Source organism: Crinia signifera, chromosome 5 (genome assembly GCF_055691185.1).
Source record: "Crinia signifera chromosome 5, ASM5569118v1, whole genome shotgun sequence".
NCBI lineage: Eukaryota > Metazoa > Chordata > Amphibia > Anura > Myobatrachidae > Crinia > Crinia signifera.
The window spans coordinates 238,576,418-238,597,050 of NC_139221.1; the positions used below are offsets into that span (position 1 = coordinate 238,576,418).

General features: G+C 44.3%; 1 protein-coding gene across 3 annotated transcripts in view; it reads left to right on the forward strand.

Moving 5' to 3' along the window:
• Window positions 1-20,633, forward strand: part of NEK10 (NIMA related kinase 10) — a 335,666-nt gene that overhangs the window by 191,415 nt on the left and 123,618 nt on the right. For all 3 annotated transcript variants that reach the window (XM_083188708.1, XM_083188706.1, XM_083188709.1), the window contains exons 25-26: window positions 5,232-5,302; window positions 6,451-6,664. In XM_083188708.1, the coding sequence (XP_083044834.1) occupies window positions 5,232-5,302; window positions 6,451-6,664 (285 nt within the window). The remainder of the gene's footprint in view (window positions 1-5,231; window positions 5,303-6,450; window positions 6,665-20,633) is intronic.

The window sequence follows — 20,633 nt, forward strand, 5'->3', positions numbered from 1 at the left end:
GACAAATATTTATTAAAGGAAAACAACTGCACTAGTCGCTGTGATATACTCGTACACATATGCAAACATCAATAAGAAAGATAAAAAAAACACAAAGACAATGACATCAAACAGAGCAATATTAAAGACAATAATATGACATCACTAGAATACTATACCGCACATACAACACAATACTGCACATATAACACTATACTGCACATACAACACTATACTGAACTATAGTCCCTGGTGCAAGGAAAACAGTCAATGAAGAAACGGTCCCACGCAGGAAGATCCTCACAAGTACAAGGGTAGGCCCTACCTTAGTGTGCACACTACTATATAAAGGCCAGAAAATATTAATGGTCCCCTATAGCGGGGTACAGGCGAGTCCCCGTTACCTAGGGCAACTCCCTGCTAGACATACAACACAGGCTGTAGATATAGGCTTGGCAGTGGTGGCAAATCTGGCATGCAGCCAGAGGGGCGTTGCAGGTGTCTCTGGGCTGGTAATGTCGCCGGGTGATCAGCACCCCAATAACAGTTGTCCCCTATGCAGTGGAGAGCCACTTCAATAGCTGGGTAAAGTGGGCCAATGTGGGGTGCAGGCCAGCCTGGGGGTAGGGGAGCTCCTGTACCTTAACTCTCAGCTGCAGATGCCAGCTCCTGCTGGTCATGACTCTTCAGGGTCTCTCACTCCTCTCTGGGTCTCACTCTGCCTGGCACCTATCAGCAGCACCTGATCTCCTCTTCAGTGCAGGACAGGGGAACAGCTTCTCCATTCACTGCACACACGCTGCTGGGCTTTCTCCTCTCTCTGCCTGAGCCTCTCCCTGCTCCAAGCATGTCTTCTCACTCTCTCTTTCTCTCTCTCTCTGTGCACAATCTCTGCCTTCTCTCCACTGCAGCAAGTTTTCCTCTGTCCCGTTCTGCTGGCTGACCCCTGACCTCTCAGCTTCCTGTCTTCACACACTCCAGGGCAGCCAATCAGGGGAATGTCAGGTTCTCTGCACGTGGATGTGAGCTGGGTCTGTTAACCCCTCACATCCCTGCAGTGTCTATGAAGCTGCAGTCTTTCCTAATAGCAGCATTGGCTGCCATTAAGCCTTTTTGAGGGCACAGGGGCACTCAGAGTGGATTGCCACACTGACATACCCAATATTCAAACCCATAGTCTGTGGCATTGCATTTGTACATTGTATCGATAAGCTATTTTATAAATGTGCATATACTGTAAGTGCAAAAATTGCAAACAGTCTTTTTTTACACAGTGGCCTCTGCGATTGTGTAGCTTCAAAGTGCGATCTTACATTTTCTAGTTGGGGGAGGAGGAGGGCTTAGATCGTCGTGTGAAGCTGAACCACTAGTCCTGAACATAGGCCAGGGTCTTAGCCATTCCTTGCCACTCCATGGCCCTTATTCTGATCGGTGCGGATATATCCGCGTGCGTTCGGCCCGCCGATGTTTTGTGTCTGCGCATGTGCAGAGGCGTCTCTGCGCATGTGCGAGCGGGGCGTACGGCCAAATCCCGCATGATATGTGAACACTCCGAACAGGGGGTGGAGAGGGGCGTGAAGGGCTATTTGGGCTCATTACCATATGCATACGCCCCGCGTTTCATGGGAGTTCCCATGAAAACGCTGGGCGTACGTATGGTAATGCGGCCGTGACGCACGTGTAGGGGGCAGACATATGACATCGCCGGATGTCAGCTGCCCGCCCAGATCCCTGCTTTTGCACGGAAAAATGTCCGTGTGGTCTGAGGTTGCGGGTGCTGGTGGAGCACACGGTCCTGCATTCGATGGTCTGCGACCATCGAATGATGGGGGAGGTTCCCTTAGATGGAGGAGGCGTATTCCGTGAAAAATACACGTGCGGTCCGTTCGGCCAGCTTCTTACCGCATACGGACGGAGTTGGCGATCCGTATGGAAGGCGGGGTTTCGCACGCACGGTCCTGGCCGCACCGATCAGAATAAGGGCCCATATCACAAATGGCATATTGGCAAGTATACATTTCTCCTCAAACGATTTACATTTTTTTTATTTTTTTATTCATGTTACTGAACTTTGGCATTTTGGATTTTACATGCCCTCTATGATGACACTGGACATCGGCCTTGGCAGACAACATTGATGGCATTTCATGTTCTATGTCATGACTAGTGGCAGCAGCTTCAGCACTAGGAGGAAGTATTTTTTGTTTTTTTACTATTTTATCCTCCAAATATTGGTTCTCCATTATCTTTCTGGAGTATCAATGGACTGGAATTATACAGCAGTATCACTGGACTTTAATGGCAGTACCACTGGACTTTAATGGCAGTACCACAGGACATTAACGGCAGTATTACTGGACTTTAACGGCAATGCAAATGGACTTTAATGGTAGTGTCACTGGACTTTATTGGCAGTACCAAAGGGCTTTATTGGCAGTACCATTGAACTGAACTTATGTAGCAGTATCACTGGACTGGACTTTAACGGCAGTACCTCTGGACTGTATTTATGCAGCAGTATCACTGGACTAGACTATTACGGCAGTACCACTGGACATTAGTGGTAGTATCACCGGACTTTAACGGCAGTATCACTGGACTTTAACGGCAGTACCAATGGACTTTAATGGCAGTATCACTAGACATTAACAGCAGTACCAATTTACTTTATTGGCAGTACCACTGGACTGGACTTATGCAGCAGTATCACTGGACTAAACCTTAATGGCAGTACCACTGGACTTTAATGGCAGTAGCACTGGAATGGGCTTATACAGCAGTATCACTGGACTGGACTTTAACTGCAATACCACTGGACTTTAATGGCAGTATCACTGCACTTTAACGGCAGTACCACTGGACTTTAATGGCAGTATCACTGGACTTTAATGGCAGTACCACTGGACTGGACTTATTCAGCAGTATCACTGGACTGGACTTTAATGGCAGTACCACTGGACTGGACTGATATATAGCACTATCACTGGACTGGAACTGCATCAGTATCAATGGACTGGATGCAGCACTATCACTGGACTGGAACTGTAGCAGCATCATTAGACTTCAAAGGCGGTATCTCTGGAGTGGACTTATACAGCACGATTACTGGACTGGACATATGCATCAGTATCACTGGACTGGACCAGGCATTAACAGCAGCAGTATCACTGGACTGGAGCTGCAGCAGTATCACTGGACTTTTAAGGCAGGATCACTGGACTGGACTTATACAGCAGTATCACTGAATAGGACAGCACAGCACACCCTTCCTCTTCTAAACTGGAATGAGGAAATGGCACCGCCCGCCCACATATATATAGGGCTGGATCTATCGAGATTCGATGGTGGGATCTCGTGAGGCCCCAAACCCACACTCTGAGACTGTGTGGGAAATCCCAAACAGGCTGGGAGAGCGAGTTCGGATTGGGGGTTGACCGGGGGTGTCCGGATTACCCTAATCCGAACTCGCTCATCCTTAGTGCAGACGTGTACTATGGGGGGACATCAAAGTTTAATATTGGTTTCTGTGGGTGTTATATGCCAAATCGGCACTGAGGATACCAGCGGTAATAAGACTGACAGTGTCATCCGCTGGTTAGTACAGCTACTACATAAGTATTTATCAACATTGACAATTTTTCCTCTAATGCCATAGATGTGCGCAGTAACATTAGAGTTTTGGTCCACCATATGGACCAGCAGCACATATTCAAGAATAAAATGGCTAAAGGTCAGAACCTCTGCAGACTCTAGCTGCATACAGTAATGTAGGGTACACACGGTAAAAGGCGTAGGTGTTAATTCTGTATAGTACATAACATGTTGGTAATAAAATAGACCATAATACTGGTTCATTCACCATATCTTGAGAAAATCTAAATGTAAGTTTTATAATACAATAAATATATATTCAGAAATTAATATAATCAGAAATTAACTTTATAATGTACAACTTAAAGGCAGTGCTGGCTGTAAAGAGTTTATCTTTATTTGGGCTGGATGCACTAAAACTCCTCAGTGCATCCTGCCGGACATCACAAATGCACTAAAACACATGTTCACAAACTTGGTCCTCAGGACCCCACACAGTGCATGTTTTCCAGGTTTCAACACAGAATCAAGTCAAATAATTAGTAAAGTAATTAGTTCCACCTGCCGGGAAACCTGGGAAATGTGAACTGTGTGGTTTGTGAAGGGCAGCTCCCCTGATGCGTTCCGTTGCCTGGACTTCTGGGTCTTCGCAGAGTGAAGCAGGCAGCTTCGGGGGATCCATGTTGGACCAAATAAACAGCACTGCAGAGAGATGCCCAAAGGCTTCTATTGGGTAACTACAGCTGGCATTTTACCCTCTGCAACAGAACCCTGACAGAGGGTCTCCTTTAGTGCATCCTGCCCTTAATGAGAAACTGGTTCCTATGACACTATAGTCATAAAATGAAAACTCAATTAAATGCCCCAATAACCTACACTAGGCATTCCCAACCACGGTCCTCAAGGCACACCAACAGTGCAGGTTTTAGTGATATCCAGGCTTCAGCACAGAGGGTTTCATCAAAATCCCTAGATACTAATTAAGTCACCTGTGCTGAAGCCTGGATATCACTAAAACCTGCACTGTTGGTGTGCCTTGAGGACCGTGGTTGGGAATGCCTGCTCTACACACTTTGATAGCTGCCATTGTTGCAGGGTAAGCTGTTAACAAGTAGAATGCAGCCTATAACTGCACTAGGAATCAGTCACTAAATAAATTATAGGCTGCATTCCCATAATTCCTTGCACAGTGCATACACAACATGACTCATTCACTGTGAGTATGTGACATTTTACATTTGGAAAGCTCATTCTATGAGCCTGAGCTACCCGGTGGCTGCGATCACAAAGTACCAGAGGAAAAGGCATTAGTTTCTGAGGTAAAATCTAATGTTTTTCTTCCTTTAGGCGGCGGATGCGAATGGATGTGTACCCATACACATCTAATCGCAGCCCCTGCAAACCTGTTCACAAGGCGGGATTTCACAGGGCAGTAGGCGGATACAAACCGGTTTGCACGGTGACAGAATTCGGCCCTGCGCGAACAGATCGGTCTGAATCAGGTCAAATGTTAGTATTGTATTAATGTGTTACACAATTTGAACATTTACAATGCATTCAACATTTTGCAAATTCAAATGTTTGTAAATTAAAATGTTTTCATTTTTTCAATTTTTTATTATTTCGTACATTTTAATTTTGTCTCTTTTTTTCTCTTTTAGATAGTGGAGGCTGAGTATATTCCTGTATCCGATGGAATCTATTCAGAAAAAGTTTCAAATACAATAAGAAGGTAATTTAATCTCTACAGATTCCTAGAGGTTATTTGCTAACCAAAGGCAAACATGCAATAACCCTAAGTGAACAAACAACAATTAGTATTGATTGATTGAGTAAGTTAGACAATAAAGAATGCTTATGGATTGTTAAAAATGACTACACCTTTGCAGCACTACAACATAACCCCCATTGTCTATTTGTTTTCTGTTCGTATGCAATTTGTCATTTGTTCTGAGAGCTTAATTTCTTATTAAAATCAATATGTCATCACGTGTTACTGGTTCTTTCTACAAAGACAATAGATGTGATAAATTCTTTTTTTTTTTAACTGCCTTCCCCTCGATCTGTCAGACTTGACATACAGTAAATCATCATTTTTATACATTCCTTTGTACCAGTGTCAATTTCAGGGTTAATACTTTCTTTTGCTATTTCTAAAACTCCCATTATTCCTCCCAAATATGCACAGCCCCACCACCCTCCCCACCATCACACTCCCTATTACACTGCCAACCCTATATTTGAAGTACGCACAGCCCCTTTCTTCCCATAACCCTCTCCATTTGGCCTCCTCCTTCCATCCCTTTATCCCCTGTACACAAAGCATTTTCCTGCCACTCTCTCACTAATGCCTTCCTACCATCACTCTCTCCCAGCCTGGAGACACTATTCTCTTTTCTATATTACACTTCATTATATTACGGTATTTCTTACATATACATTTAGCATTTATTATTAACACTATTTTGCCATATTTCTGCATTGTCTTTACACTGTCCTATTCAACTTCTCTCCTATTTTAGGGCATTGATATACACATAGGGCCTAATTCTGGTTCACTTGCAAAAGCACATTCCCTCAGTAATGAACAAAACCATGTGCACTGCAGGTGGGACAGATGTTACATGTGCAGAGAGAGTTACATTTGGGTGGGGTTTGTACTTGCTTTTGCAAGTGAACCAGAACCAGCCCATAGTGTGTACACCTAACACAAATGCTACTGTCACCAAGTTATTAAATTATGCATGTCACCTATATAAATATATTACAATCTACACTTGTCTTTAAATGTCCTTTTATGCTATCTACAGGAATATATTTTTTTTATGATGTAAAAGGATTTTTATTGGACATCAGTTATTTCGCTTGCTTACCCCACAGATGTCTGACGCCAGATGCAGATCTTCGTCCCGATATAGTAGAAGTGTGTGCGTTAATATCAGATGTCATGATGAGATACATGGACAGCTTATCCTCTTGTCAGATTGCCCTGGAGAAAAAGCTGGAGCGAGAGAGAAAGCATGCACAGAAATATTTCATAGAGGCTAACAAAAATACAGTGACGTACCGGCACAGACATGCTTCTCTGCCTTACGTGAGTACCTTGGCTTACTGGTTATATGCACACTAGGTGATTCATCACACCCTACGGGCGCTCTTCACACCGTCATAAGGGGCTCCACCCCCATAACATGTAAATGCTATATGGGCAGGGTAGACGAGGGAGGAAGGTTCAGGCTTGATGCTGAGGGAGGAAGGGTCAGGCTTGACGCTGAGGGAGGGAGGGTCAGGGTTGACGCTGAGGGAGGGAGGGTTAGGCTTGGAGCTGAGGGAGGGAGGGTCAAGGTTGATGCTGAGGGAGGGTCAGGGTAGATGCTGAGGGAGGGTCAGGCTTGATGCTGATGGAGAGAGGGTCAGGCTTGACGCTGAGGGAGGGAGGGTCAGGGTTGATGCTGAGGGAGGGAGGGTTAGGCTTGATGCAAGCTTGATGCTGAGGGAGGGTCAGGATTGACGCCAAGGGAGGGAGAGTCAGGCTTAACACCGAGGGAGGGAGGGTCAGGCTTGACGCTGAGGGAGGGAGGGTCAGGGTGGACGCTGAGGGAGGGAGGGTTAAGCTTGACGCTGAGGGAGGGAAGGTCAGGGTTGATGCTGAGGGAGGGAGGGTTAGGGTTGATGCTGAGGGAGGGAAGTTCAGGGTTGACGCTGAGGGAGGGAGGGTTAGGGATTAGACTTTTGGAGGGAATGATTAAGGTTTAGGCTGTGGGAGGGGAGTAGGCAGCAGAGGGGGAAAGGGGGGAGATATAGCCGCACAACCAACCTTTTCTCCCTCCATACGCAAGAGCACAGCATAGACCTTTTTCCAGGTGATGCTTTCCTGGGGCTGGCTGTTTAATGACCATCGGCTGTTTTCTTTCTCAATCCCCCCCCCCCCCCAGGGTGCCACCATAGCGGGCATAGCGCAGGTGACATTGTTACAGAGCCAGCCCCAGAACCGCCGCCATGGCCGCTCACTTCAGTGTATGGGAGCCTGCTGCATGCAGGAGGAAGGTTCGGCCGCTGGCGCCAAGACACTGTTTCATGCTGGCAGCGCCCCACTCAGCATTGCAGCGCAGTACGCAGCCCGGCTCCAGCTGCGTAGCGGTAAGCTTGGGAGGTGGGGGCCGGGCAAGGTGGGTGGATGGCTATGTGCGGCAGGTAGGAATAGAGGCAGCGCCAATGCGCTCCTCCCCCGTCCATCGGTGTGTGTGGTAGCTGAAGGCACGCCCATAATGGCCGCCATAGCACGCCTCCAGCAGTGATGTCACCGGAGGTCCGGACATGAATTCGGCAGTTAATAGCAGGTCTGTGGTGGGGTGGGTGAGCCATAATATGTGTAGGGCTGGGGAGTGTGCAGCTGGGCAGGCCACATCTGTGTATCATCTGTGGGCTGTGTGTATAATGCTGGGCGGGGGGCGGAGTTCACTGTCTGACTCCGCCCAGTGTCATACACACAGTCACAGATTGACAGATGTGGCTAAATATATAAGAGATTGTTAGTCCTCAAGCTGATGCCCGGTACACACCAGGACGATGGTGCTCGAGAGCGGGTCGTCACAGGAACACAGGTACAACCCGCTCACGAGCTGACGGCGCCGCCGACCCGCCATGAAAATGACCCTAATGTTATCGCGATCCGATCGCGACCCCCACCCACTACAATGGTCATTTCTGTGATCCTACCTGCAGCAGGTAGGATCTCAGAAAAGGCCGACCCACCCGCGGGGCAGCGCATTGGATCGGGATCGCATCAGAAGGGCAGCGAAATGGCCCAAAACACAGCCGCTTTACATACAATCGGTCGAGATTGTATCTAAATTGTCTCGTTTTGGGCATATCGTCCTGGTGTGTACCCCACATTACAGTATTTAACTGGAAATTGCTTCAATATTTTTATTGTTTCCATGCTGGAACTTTAGCAATCCTATAACTAATATTGAATGAGAAACTAACACTGTGTTGTGTAATATGCTTGTTTGGGCTTCAGGGTAAAAAAAAGACCAGCATATACAAACTAAGCATTTGTTATTAGACAAGCAGAGCAGTACCCATTCATACCAGAATGTGCTACAATATCTCTGTCTCCTTGCTTAGATTTTAGTTGAAATGGGGCTTGGTTAATATAGTTAACATTCGCTTCATAATTCATAGATCCATTTATTCTGCATCTATGCTCTGCTGAAATGGCCACATCTTCCCGAAGATCTCCCAGGAAACACCTAAGTCAAAGGAATTGATTACTACATTAATGTTCATTCTTGTACAGTCTCTAGACATCATATTCCCAGTGCTCTGTCACACAAAGGGCTGTTGTTGGAATATCATGTGAGATAAAGTGCTAAATAACAATATTATCTATATAAAAGGTCTTTCACTTAGCTTGTCAGTTTCTTCTGCCTATTGCTCCATCAGAGATTTTTCCTGCATGAGACATCACAGCCTAATAAGAGCCTAGGGCTATGGTAGTTAGCACATCTTGTTTTTTAAGGGGGGAATTAATATACAGATTTAGCCATGTTCCTCTGTCCTACCTATGGCGGTTGGCCCGACAGACTAGGCGTGTTGCAGCGTAGTGAAGCGTTGCTCAACCTGACTAGTGTGGCTTATGGTGTTGCTGAGGAGTGTAATATTTATGTTCATCCACCAGATGTCGCTATTAAAAATCACCAATATGCATGCGTGAGGTCTCCAATGAAATATAGTACAGTAATATAGTCCAAGAACTACTTTAGCATGTTTTTAAAACAGTATGCTATGTAGTCAATTATTCTAGGCCCGCCACTGTGTTGTACAGTAATGATGCTCATTCAGCCCCAGGGACTCGTGCAATGTTCCCTTTAATTTTACGAAGGCTGTGTGCGGCAAAATATATTGGCTATGCAAGGATATTGGCTTTGGAAGGAAATTTTAATTTTTGTGTGTCACATATATAAAACTGGAAAACAATGTTCAGCATTTGTGTTAACTTTACTTCTAAATTATATTAAACATTCAAAACATTTAAACATTCAAAACACAGCACATGATGTAGTTAATGGGCGAAACACACATTAACTGAGTCCACAACTACAAAAAGGGGACCACTGCTGTTTGTGCGCACTTCTGCTTTGTGCGCTAGCAAAAGCTGCTCACACATTTAGTTTAGTCCAGCAAATGGTCATCACCCCCCTTGAATATCACTGATTTCAATTCCCACACATCCTGGAAGCTCACTGCAAACAAGCGCCGCACCTCCCCCTCCCCATTGTATATGAAGGGGCAGTTGAGGCCAGGGGGTAATGGGGCAGAGTTAGCAAATCTCATACAAAACTGTTCCATAAAGTCAGACATAATTAGAGCTGGTTTGTTTGGGTTAGTTATAATCTGCAATTATTAAATTAACATACATGTGCAAAATTAGATCAGATTTGTAATAAATAAACATTTTATAAATTATTTCTAACCTTAAAATTCAAAAATATAGTTTGATTTGTCAAAATAGCTCATATACTGTATATGTAATTTTTCCATTTTTTCCCTGTTAATAATTAGTAGCACAATCAGCTTTTGCTCATGAAAATGTTCTATAGCATGGCTATATACCGTATGTAATTGCAATTTATTTATGAAATATTTGTATGGTAATCTAAAATACTCTCTCTAGAAAATGGCGACCACTGACGCTCCCTTCTTGTTTGCCAATCACTGATGCACTCTTTATTATATTGCAGTCACTGATGCTCTCTATATTATGTGGTTGCTATTTCGGTGTTCTCTTCATAATATAATGGCGCACTATAATGTTCTTTGCTTCATATGATACTCACTGTGATGAATACATTATACATTAAATTATATGTCGGTGAATTTGTCAAAATAGGTCTGAAAATTGCCCGGTAAACATTTGTAATCATCTTAATGATCTGTAATGGTTACCTTAAATAGAAAATATAATCTTTTTTTACACAACATTTTAATATTTGAATTTATATAACAAATGTGAGCGACGCTGGCAGATTTAGCGGATATTTGGCGCATCTCTCACAGAGATTTTGGCACTCATAGGGTTAAATGGTATTCACTTTGATTTTCTCTATATTATTGTATATGACAGTTACTGTGAGCTCTATCTTATGGTTATCACTGTGGAATACTATGTATTATATGGTTGGGCAGCCTCTTGTCTGAGGGCACTAAGATGCTTCGTTATGACGTTACATTCCTCGCACAGAAATAACAGTTGCCAATGATGGTTTTATTATTTACTTATTGTTGAACTGTTACTCTGCTACCTTCTATTTCCTGTATTCACCACTCTCTATAACCTTTAATAACGTGCATGGCACTAACTTTGAAAATGCAAGAGTGCATTAACTGACCCGGTTGCATCCCATACATAAGTGCTATCCTGCTGTGTTCCCCTTCTGTTCTGCAAATGCATAGAATGTATTACCTCATGCCCCTTTGTAGTGCAGCAAGGGGGTAGGAGCCGAGGTGTAAAAGGGGGGTCATGTTTGGATCGGGGGTGGGGATATATTAAAAATAAAAAAATAAAAATTACAGATATAGTGACTCATAAAGAGGGGAGATTAAACTGGGGAACTTGAAGGATATTCCTGAAGGATATTCAGGGGATCTTACAGTATGCCTGGGTGAGGGGCTATTTCTGATAGGGATTGGAAATCAAACTACAATGAAGGTCTATAGATACAGCGATGGGTGGTATATATATATAGTTACATAAAATATTTAAATATTTCAAAAAATACTTTTTAAAATGTATGGTTTTTGCAGAAAGTTTAGCTTCACTTCTGTGGGTAAAATGAATTCTTCCTTTCCCACATGTTTTAAGGTCAGATAAATAGACCCCTAAATATGACCATGGTTTGGCTGGATTGGGGAATGGATTCTACTACTTTACCTTTTCTGTCCCAAAAATTTGGGCCTTATTCTAGTTTACTCTTAGAGGCAAATTCCTTCTTAGTTGGACAAAACCATGTGCACTGCAGGTGGGGCAGATTTAACATGTGCAGAGAGAATTAGATTTGGGTGGGGTTTTCTTCAAAGTGAGATCTATATTGCAGTGTAAAAATAAAGCAGTTAGTATTTTCCCTGCACAGAAACAAAATAACTCACCAAATCTAATTCTATCTGCACCTGTTACATCTGCCCCCCTGCAGTGCACATGGTTTTGTCCAGCTAAGAAGGAATTTGCCTCTAAGAGTGAACTAGAATAAGGCCCTTTGTTAGGTACTAAAATACATTGGTCTTAAAATAAATATAATATATTTTTTTTAATTGTGTCTATTGAGGACATTTATAAACCTAAACAGTGAAGCCTTTTGAGCAACTAATATGCATTAAATAATAAATATTATCTCCATGTATGGTATTTGTAACTTCTTGGAATTTGTTTAATGAACAACATGAAGACTTTTTCTTTTTTGTAGTTATAGGCTTTTTCCCTTGGATTCATTTATCATGTGTAATGAGAGAAATCAATTTTAAATAAACCACACTAATTCAGAATTAATTAAGTGCAATTACTGTTTGCAAATTGCATTTAGTAGATAACTGATACATAAAAAGTGTAATATTTTTGACAAATGATGCTGCAGCTATTTTGCTAATAATACAAGTATGTAAAGTGGGAATACTTTGCAAGAAATATACAAAAAACAGTAGCTAAAAATAGGGTCTATTAAAAATACAGGACAGGAATTCACTGATTACTCCGGTTGTGTGCAACCTTTTATATGCTGGTGCCCCAAATGTCATATGATTTAGGGAACCCCAAAGCAATGTATACCAACAATCAGGGGGATCCAAATAAATAGACTCTACTCCATTTGGGCTCCCAATCCATCAGTTACGCACCTCCTGATTATACCCTTAAGCAACAGCATTGCCACTAATGTTGGGATTACGACTCCGGTGCTGTGGCCGTCAGATAGGATTCTGGCGACAATATTTATATTTTTGCGGCCGGCATCCTGATTGTTGTCATCATAACTACATCACATTTACATCACATTTAAAGGTCATTATGATAAATAAAAATGTTTGCTTGCCAATTTTCACAACAATTTTGATGAATCCCCTTGGCACTCAAAGGGTTAACTATAATTTCTAAATATTTCTAAACATTTGTAATATTGATTTACATTTTTCACCTTTATGCTTGAATAGTATTTATCTCATTTGCTGTCTTTTGACTTTTTGACTTTGACCTCAGAAGATTGTCAATGGATTTTCACACCTTCTATTATAGGAAACATTTCAGCAGTACCGATCAATGTTTTTTTAACCAAGCAAAACTAGATTTTTCTTTTCATAAGTAATTCATATGCACTTTATATATAATCTTGAGATTACAACAGTCTAGCAATAGCTGTAGCGGTGGACACACATGCATGTTTATATGTATATTTACAATTGACGCATCTGAAGATGCACCTACTTAAGTCAGGGTACGTCAGACATAACAAGTATGGGTACTTGTGTAGTTTCACGGCGCCACTTACAAAGTTAGCGTAGCATCCCTTTCAGAATTAGGTTAGTGTAGCGCTGCTGCCGGTGCTACGCTGATAACATAGCGTCCCTGTGGTCGCGTAAGCGTCCCTGTCAAAACAGGCGTAGGGTTCCCGTGACTAGCGTAGTCAATCATAAATAGCGTGCTGTCGACCAGCTTAGTCAGCGAAGCCAGTCGTTTGCGCGGCAGTTACATAGTTAGTGTAGCGTGTTCACGCTGTTGCTTAGCGTAGCCAGCGTCCCTGTCAGATGCAGCGTAGTGTTTCCACGTTATTACTGTCTCAGATGTATGATATGGCAGGTGTGAAGGTGAATCTGAAACACCCCCACCATCCACGCCAGCCCGACCTTTTTATACCCCCCACTATCCACGTCGGCGTGGAGTTGATTGTATAAAGTGTGGCGAGCGCAGCGAGCCACCGAGCACGAAGCGTGACGAGCGCAGCGAGCCCCGCGAGGGGACGTGGAATACATGTGAAGTGACTTGCTGCGCTTGCCACACTTCGGGCTCACTGCGCTCGCCACACTTTAAAAAATCAACTCCACGCCGACATGGATAGTGGGGGTATGAAAAGGTCGGTAGGACGCGTACCGCTGTGCTCGCCACGCTTTGGGCTGGAGTGGATAGTGGAAAAAACAAGGTCGACAGCTGTTACGTCGACAAGTGTCATTGATGACAGGTTTACTTGTGTTTTTCACATTTTTTGGGTCTGTGTCTTTTTTGGAATAATGCTGCACCCCTATACCCGACTAAAATTTAGACGCTCTAGCATCTAAATTTAGATACATCCTTGTTAGCGGTTTGTGGACCATCTAAATTTAGATGTTAAGCGTCTAAATTTTAGACGCGCACTTTTGCTAGCATTTTGCTGGTGCTGTACTTAGACACTATAGCGTCTAAGTACTAGAGCGCACCCTTTGTTAGCGGTTTGCTGGGGTGTCTACTTTAGATGCCCCCATTGTTAGCGGAGTGCCGGGCTGTCTATTTCTCTGTGGAACTACAAGTGCCACAATATCCTGTCAGCGCTGGGCTGCCGCGGAGTCACTACGCTTGACAACGTAATTCAAGACAGCCTATGAGCTACGCTGATAACGTAGCTACGTGTTAGTGGTGTGGCGGGCTGTCTATTTCTCTGTGGAACTACTACGCTGATAACGTAGCTTAGCGTAGCGTAGATCTTGCGCTGTGCCAGGATTCAAACATAGCGTAGCGTACAGCTGGCGCCGTGAAACTACACAAGTACCCAAGTATGTTTATTGACAATCCACAATAACATCGAAATAAACGGTACTTCTTTACTTTCACGGCGCCACTAGAAATCGCGGGCATCGCGGCCATTGAATGCACTAAAAATCGGGTGCGACGCGATGCCCGTGATTTCCCATAGGGACCAATGTTAAATTTCTCAATTGACCCGATTTTACTGTTCAATGCCTCAATTGACACGATTTTTCCATAGGAAACAATGTTAAATGGCCCACAGAGGCCAAATAGCCACCCTGAAGTGTGAAATGACCCCCACAATTGTTAACGCCACTCCACGATCAACGTGAACCCGAAGCGTGGCGAGCGCAGCGAGCCCGCGAGGGGCGGCGGTACGCGTCCTCCGACCTTTTCATACCCCCACTATCCACGTCGGCGTGGAGTTGAGAATAGAATAGTGTGGCGAGCGCAGCGAGCCACCGAGCCCGAAGCGTGGCGAGCGCACGCGGATACCTTCACAGGTAAACGCGTCCCTTCGCGGGCTTCACAGGTATCCTCGTCCCCTCGCGGGGCTCGCTGTGCTCGCCACGCTTCGGGCTCGGTGGCTCGCTGCGCTCGCCACACTATTCTATTCTCGACTCCACGCCGACGTGGATAGTGGGGGTATGAAAAGGTCGGAGGACGCGTACCGCCGCCCCTCGCGGGCTCGCTGCGCTCGCCACGCTTCGGGTTCACGTTGATCGTGGGGTGGCGTTAACAATTGTGGGGGCCATTTCACACTTCAGGGTGTCTATTTGGCCTCTGTGGGCCATTTAACATTGTTTCCTATGGAAAAATCGTGTCAATTGAGGCATTGAACAGAAAAATCGTGTCAATTGAGAAATTTAACATTGGTCCCTATGGGAAATCGCGGGCATCGCGTCGCACCCGATTTTTTAGTGCATTCAATGCCCGCGATGACCGCGATATCCTATCTGTCCTAATCTAGTGGCGCCGTGAAAGTAAAGAAGTACCAAATAAACTTAAGAGGTGGCTTGATACTGTTAGCAGTTAATGCATTACCATGCTTGTACATAGTAAAATAACATGCTGCATTTAAAAAGCAAGTCTCATTTAAATATTAAATGTAATGAAATAGAAACATTAATATAGTAATATAAAATAAATATAAAATAAAGGCCAAATTCAATTTAAAAAAAAGGTATTTTTTTTTACTTTACAGTTTCCAACAGTAATCTTATTTTCTGTAGTCCCGTACCTAAAGTAGGAATATAAAATAAGTAAGATGAATAGACAGGCAGTTACAGTATATGGAACTGGAATGCTAATAAAATAAGTACTGTACTTCCACTGAAGTTGTCTAAATGCAATCATTCAATAAGAAGTGGCTAGATAGAACTTTTGATAGAGATTAGGGCCTTATACTAATACTAGACATCTCATCTGCAGATGTGTCTACATGTAAACGTCCCAATTTTACATTCATCACACAATTCAGGTCACATTTGTCCGCCCCCCAATGACATTTTCCACATTTGCCGGCAGATGTAAAAATATATGAATCATTAATACATAAGCAAAGATATGCTATATATGCACCTATTTGGTACTCGTGAGCAAAATAAAAATCCAATTTTTACATTAAAAAAACAGACGTTAAACTTAAAAAGCGACTATAAGGTCCCAAATGTAAGCAAGCATGAAAAAAGTGCATTTACCATGTTTAGTCGGCTGGATTTCATTTGTTTCATCATCCACATCTCAAGATGCATTCATCAGTGTAATACTAGCATATGTTCCGATCGGAACTTCCATATACCCAAGAGAGAATTGTTCCGTGATGCAGTTGTTACTACATGTAAAAGTCACAAACTCCATATACTGTAAATATGATGAAATTCAATAACATATATAAAATAAATTGTATCCATTTAAATAGAAATATTTTTGTTTACTTTAATATTCAAAGGATAACATTCTTTGCTGCTGCATTTCAAATGGAAATAACAAAAAGGAATAAAGATAGGAGCCTGACTTTTCATGTCTGAAGGACTACAATATATAAGCTAGAAGGAATCCAATCAACCAATCAGAAGTAGCTGAGCTAGTGCTAGAGGATATGGTCATTTGGTCGACAAGCATGAAGGTCGACATGCATGAAGGTCGACATGGGGTTATGTCAACAGGGTCATTAGGTGGACACAAGCATTAGGTCAACATAGAGAAAGTCAACAGTCAAAAGGTCGACATCATTTTTTCACGTTTTTTCGAGCCGACATGTGCCGACAGATGGCATTTCATGCCTTACCATCCACTAGGGCGTGGTGGGAAAATATAATAGTGTGCTGAGCGGAGCCAGACGAGAGGATGCGGTACACTTTTTAAGTTGTCCATTTTAACTGTGTCGACATTCGGGAAAAATAAAAGAAAACCCCACGTGGACTGTTTAACTGTCGAACTTCCGGTTGTCGACCTAATGACCCTGTCGACCTAACCCCATGTCGACCTTCAGTTATATCGACCTTCATGCATGTCGACCTTCTGTGATCGACCTAATGCTTGAAGAATTAATGCTTGTCTATCCTGTGATCCATACCCATTGCTAGTGATTGCCATCAAAATCATTGTTCTGTTCTACATTCAGTAGTTACCAAGCTGTAGATAAACAAGCAGCTTACTGTAAATGGCCTCTGCTTTCCCCTTCCCTCCGCTATGCTACAAATCTGCATGTGGACATATACTTACATATTACAAAACACATGCTAAATTATCACCTGCCAATAGCTACAAGAGGGACACATTATTTGAAAAAACACACCCATTTTATATATCGGTGCCTCATATGCCCATAAGTAATGGATGATTGTCTGGGGGAAATCAAATCCCATCTACAGACTCCATACATTTTCTGTAGTATAGCACTTATTGCTTGTAGATCACACTGATCACCAGGCAATGACTTCTATGTGAGACTATTGCCTTTCACTCAAGGGGCCAAATGTAATAGGGTGTGAGAATCACAGATTTTTGGAGGGTTTTCCCATTTTCTTTTAAAGCTGCAATTATTTATACTGAAAAAAAAAAATGTTGATTTTCCCATGTAAATGATTGCCGCTCTCTAAAAGAAAATTGCTAAAATTTCTCTGAATCTCTCATTTCTGATTCTCACATTGAATCTCACATTATCACCTTTGTGTTGAGAGATTCCCAGGCAGTGGCCCGCCCCTTGGCACACCCACAGCCCACCCACTGAACCGCCCCAGTCCCGCCTCTTGACCCACCTTATCATGTTGTTTTTTTAACCTTTGCTTCAATTCAATTCTTGATTTTGCACACCGTAATGCCCATTACATGTTATGCCACACACCATGATGCCCATTACATGCTATACAGAGAAATCAGGGACCAAAAATCTACACCATAATGCCTATTACATGTCACACACCATGATGCCCATTATACATATGCCACAAACCTATGGAGGCCAATCCCAGACCGTTTTTTCAATCCCAGGATTGAAAAACTGTCAATCCTGGGATCTCGGAATTGGCCTCCTGATATGCCCAATGATGAATATATTACCTCTAACCATGCGGTGGAGGAGCTGTGTGGCGGCATGCGGTGGAGGAGCTGTGTGGTGGCATGCGGTGGAGGAGCTATGCGGCGGAATGCGGTGGAGGAGGCGAGGTGACTTGGCTGGCCAGGGAGGAGGTGGGTAACTCGGTGTCCGGGCAGACGCGGCGGCGTGGGAAACAGTGTGTGGCTGCGCAGCGTGATGTGATCAGTCACATCACGCTGCGCAGCCACACAACCTTGTTGCCAGGTCACACTGCGCAACCACAGTGTTCCCACGCCGTCACGTCTGCCCGGACTCAGAGTTACCAGCCTCCTCCCCAGCCCGCTCAGTGCTACACGGGAGAAAGGGATCAAATGAGCATGCGCATTTCGCTCAAAAATGCCCTAAATCCCGGGATCCCGCCGATCCCAATCCCAGATTGGCATCCCTACACACACCGTGATACCCATTATACATATGCCATAGACCGTGATGCCCATTAAACATATGCTACACACCATGATGCTCATTATAGATATGCCACACAAATAGATGCCCATTATAGAAATGCCACACAAAGAGATGCCCATTATAAATATGCCACACACTGTAATGTCCATTATACATATGCCACACACCTTGATGGTCATTACACATATGCCACACACCGTTATACCCATTAAACATATGCCACACACCGTTATGCCCATTATTTATTATAATTTATTTATTATCAGTTTCTTATATAGCGCACACAGATTCCGCAGCGCTTTTACAGAGAATATTTGACCATTCACATCAGTCCCTGCCCCAGTGGAGCTTACAATCTATATTCCCTACCACGTGTAAATGCACACACAGACATTCTAGGTTTAATTTTTTGGGAGCCAATTAACCTACCAGTATTTTTTTGGATTGTGGGAGGAAACCGGAGTACCTGGAGGAAATGGAGAGAATATACAAACTCCGAACAGTTAGGGCCATGGTGGGTATTGAACCCATGACCTCAGTGCTGGTTAGGCAGTAATGCTAACCATTACACCATCCGTACTGCCCCATTATACATATCCCACACAGAGATGCTCATTATACATATGCCACACACCGTGATGCCTATTATACATATATTATACATATACCACACACAGTGATGCCCATCATACATATGCCACACACTGTGATGCCCATTATACATATGCCACACTGTGATGCCCATTAAATATATTCCCCACACTGTGATGCTCATTCTAGATATGCCACACACTGTGATGCCCATTATACATATGCCACACACTGTGATGCCCATTATACATATACCACAAACCATGATGCCCATTATACATATGCCACACATTGTGATTTTATATTGCAAAAATAAAATGGAAAGTGTGCAGGATTATCAGCAGTGCCAGTACCTTGAACTTCAAGCAGCAGACTTTCAACTTCCACAACAGCACTGAATGTGCCTGTGGAGTGCGGAAGTCAGTGCCAGTGTAATTATTCTGGCAGGTCAGGCAGGCGTGGGCGAGAGAGCATGCGTCTCAGGCGAGCCGCGGGCAGAGGTCACCATGGATGTGCAGTGCGCACTGCACAGTGATGTGTTGTGCCTGCATCATGAAGTCAGTGGTGGAGGGGCGGGACTGACATGGCAAGTGGCCGGAACTTCATTCACCCAGCCACCATGGAGTATGCAGAAGAGTTGTACCGCAGCTGATTAGAACTTCTGGAACACCGTTCCTGATTAGGTAATTTTTCTGCGGAACTTCAGGAACGGCGTTTCGGAGTGTTGTGCCAGAAAAATAGCGCTGAGAATAGGTCAGAGCCAGGCTGCGGGCGGAAGCTTCCACTGGGCGGCTCAGTGAGCACTGAATTCCCAGACATTGTATAGGCCGGGGCAGCCACCTGTCCGGACTCCGGACGCCGGTCTCAATTATCAGTAATGCCGGATGGATGGTAACCCTATTCTCACACCCTATTACATTTGACCCTATGACACTGTTGACCACCCTCTCCTGCTCAACACCCTCCGCTCCTTTGGCATCACTGGCACGGTATTCTCCTGGTTCACCTCATACCTCTCCGATCGCTCCTTCTCCGTCTCCACTCCGAGCTCCTCCTCTCCTACTACCCCGCAGCCAGTCGGTGTTCCCCAAGGGTCTGTCCTTGGCCCTCTCCTCTTCTCTCTCTACACCACCTCTCTGGGCACCCTCATCAGCTCCTATGGTTTTCATTACCACCTTTATGCTGATGATACCCTAATCTATCTCTCTTCCCCCGACCTATCCCCATCACTCCTGTCCAAGGTCTCCGAATGCCTCACGGCCATCTCAGCCTGGATGAACCAACGCTTCCTGAAGCTAAACATGGCTAAAACTGAACTTCTAATCTTCCATCCCCTGAACATCCCCTCTTCTCCCACTATCTCCATCAGTATTGGTGAAACCGAGATCACCTCCACCGACCAAACGCGCTGCCTCGGTGTCATCATTGACTCCTCCCTCTCTTTCACCCCCCACATTCGTGCTCTCTCACAGTCTTGCCGCTTTCACCTACGCAACATCTCACGCATCAGACCATTCCTCTCCACTGACGCGACCAAAACTCTCATTCACTCTCTTGTCATCTCCCGCCTTGACTACTGCAACATCCTTCTCTCTGGGCTACCTCTCACCCGCCTCGCACCTCTCCAATCCATTCTTAACGCTGCTGCTAGGCTCATCTTCCTCTCCCGCCGCTCTACCTCTGCCTCCCCCCTCT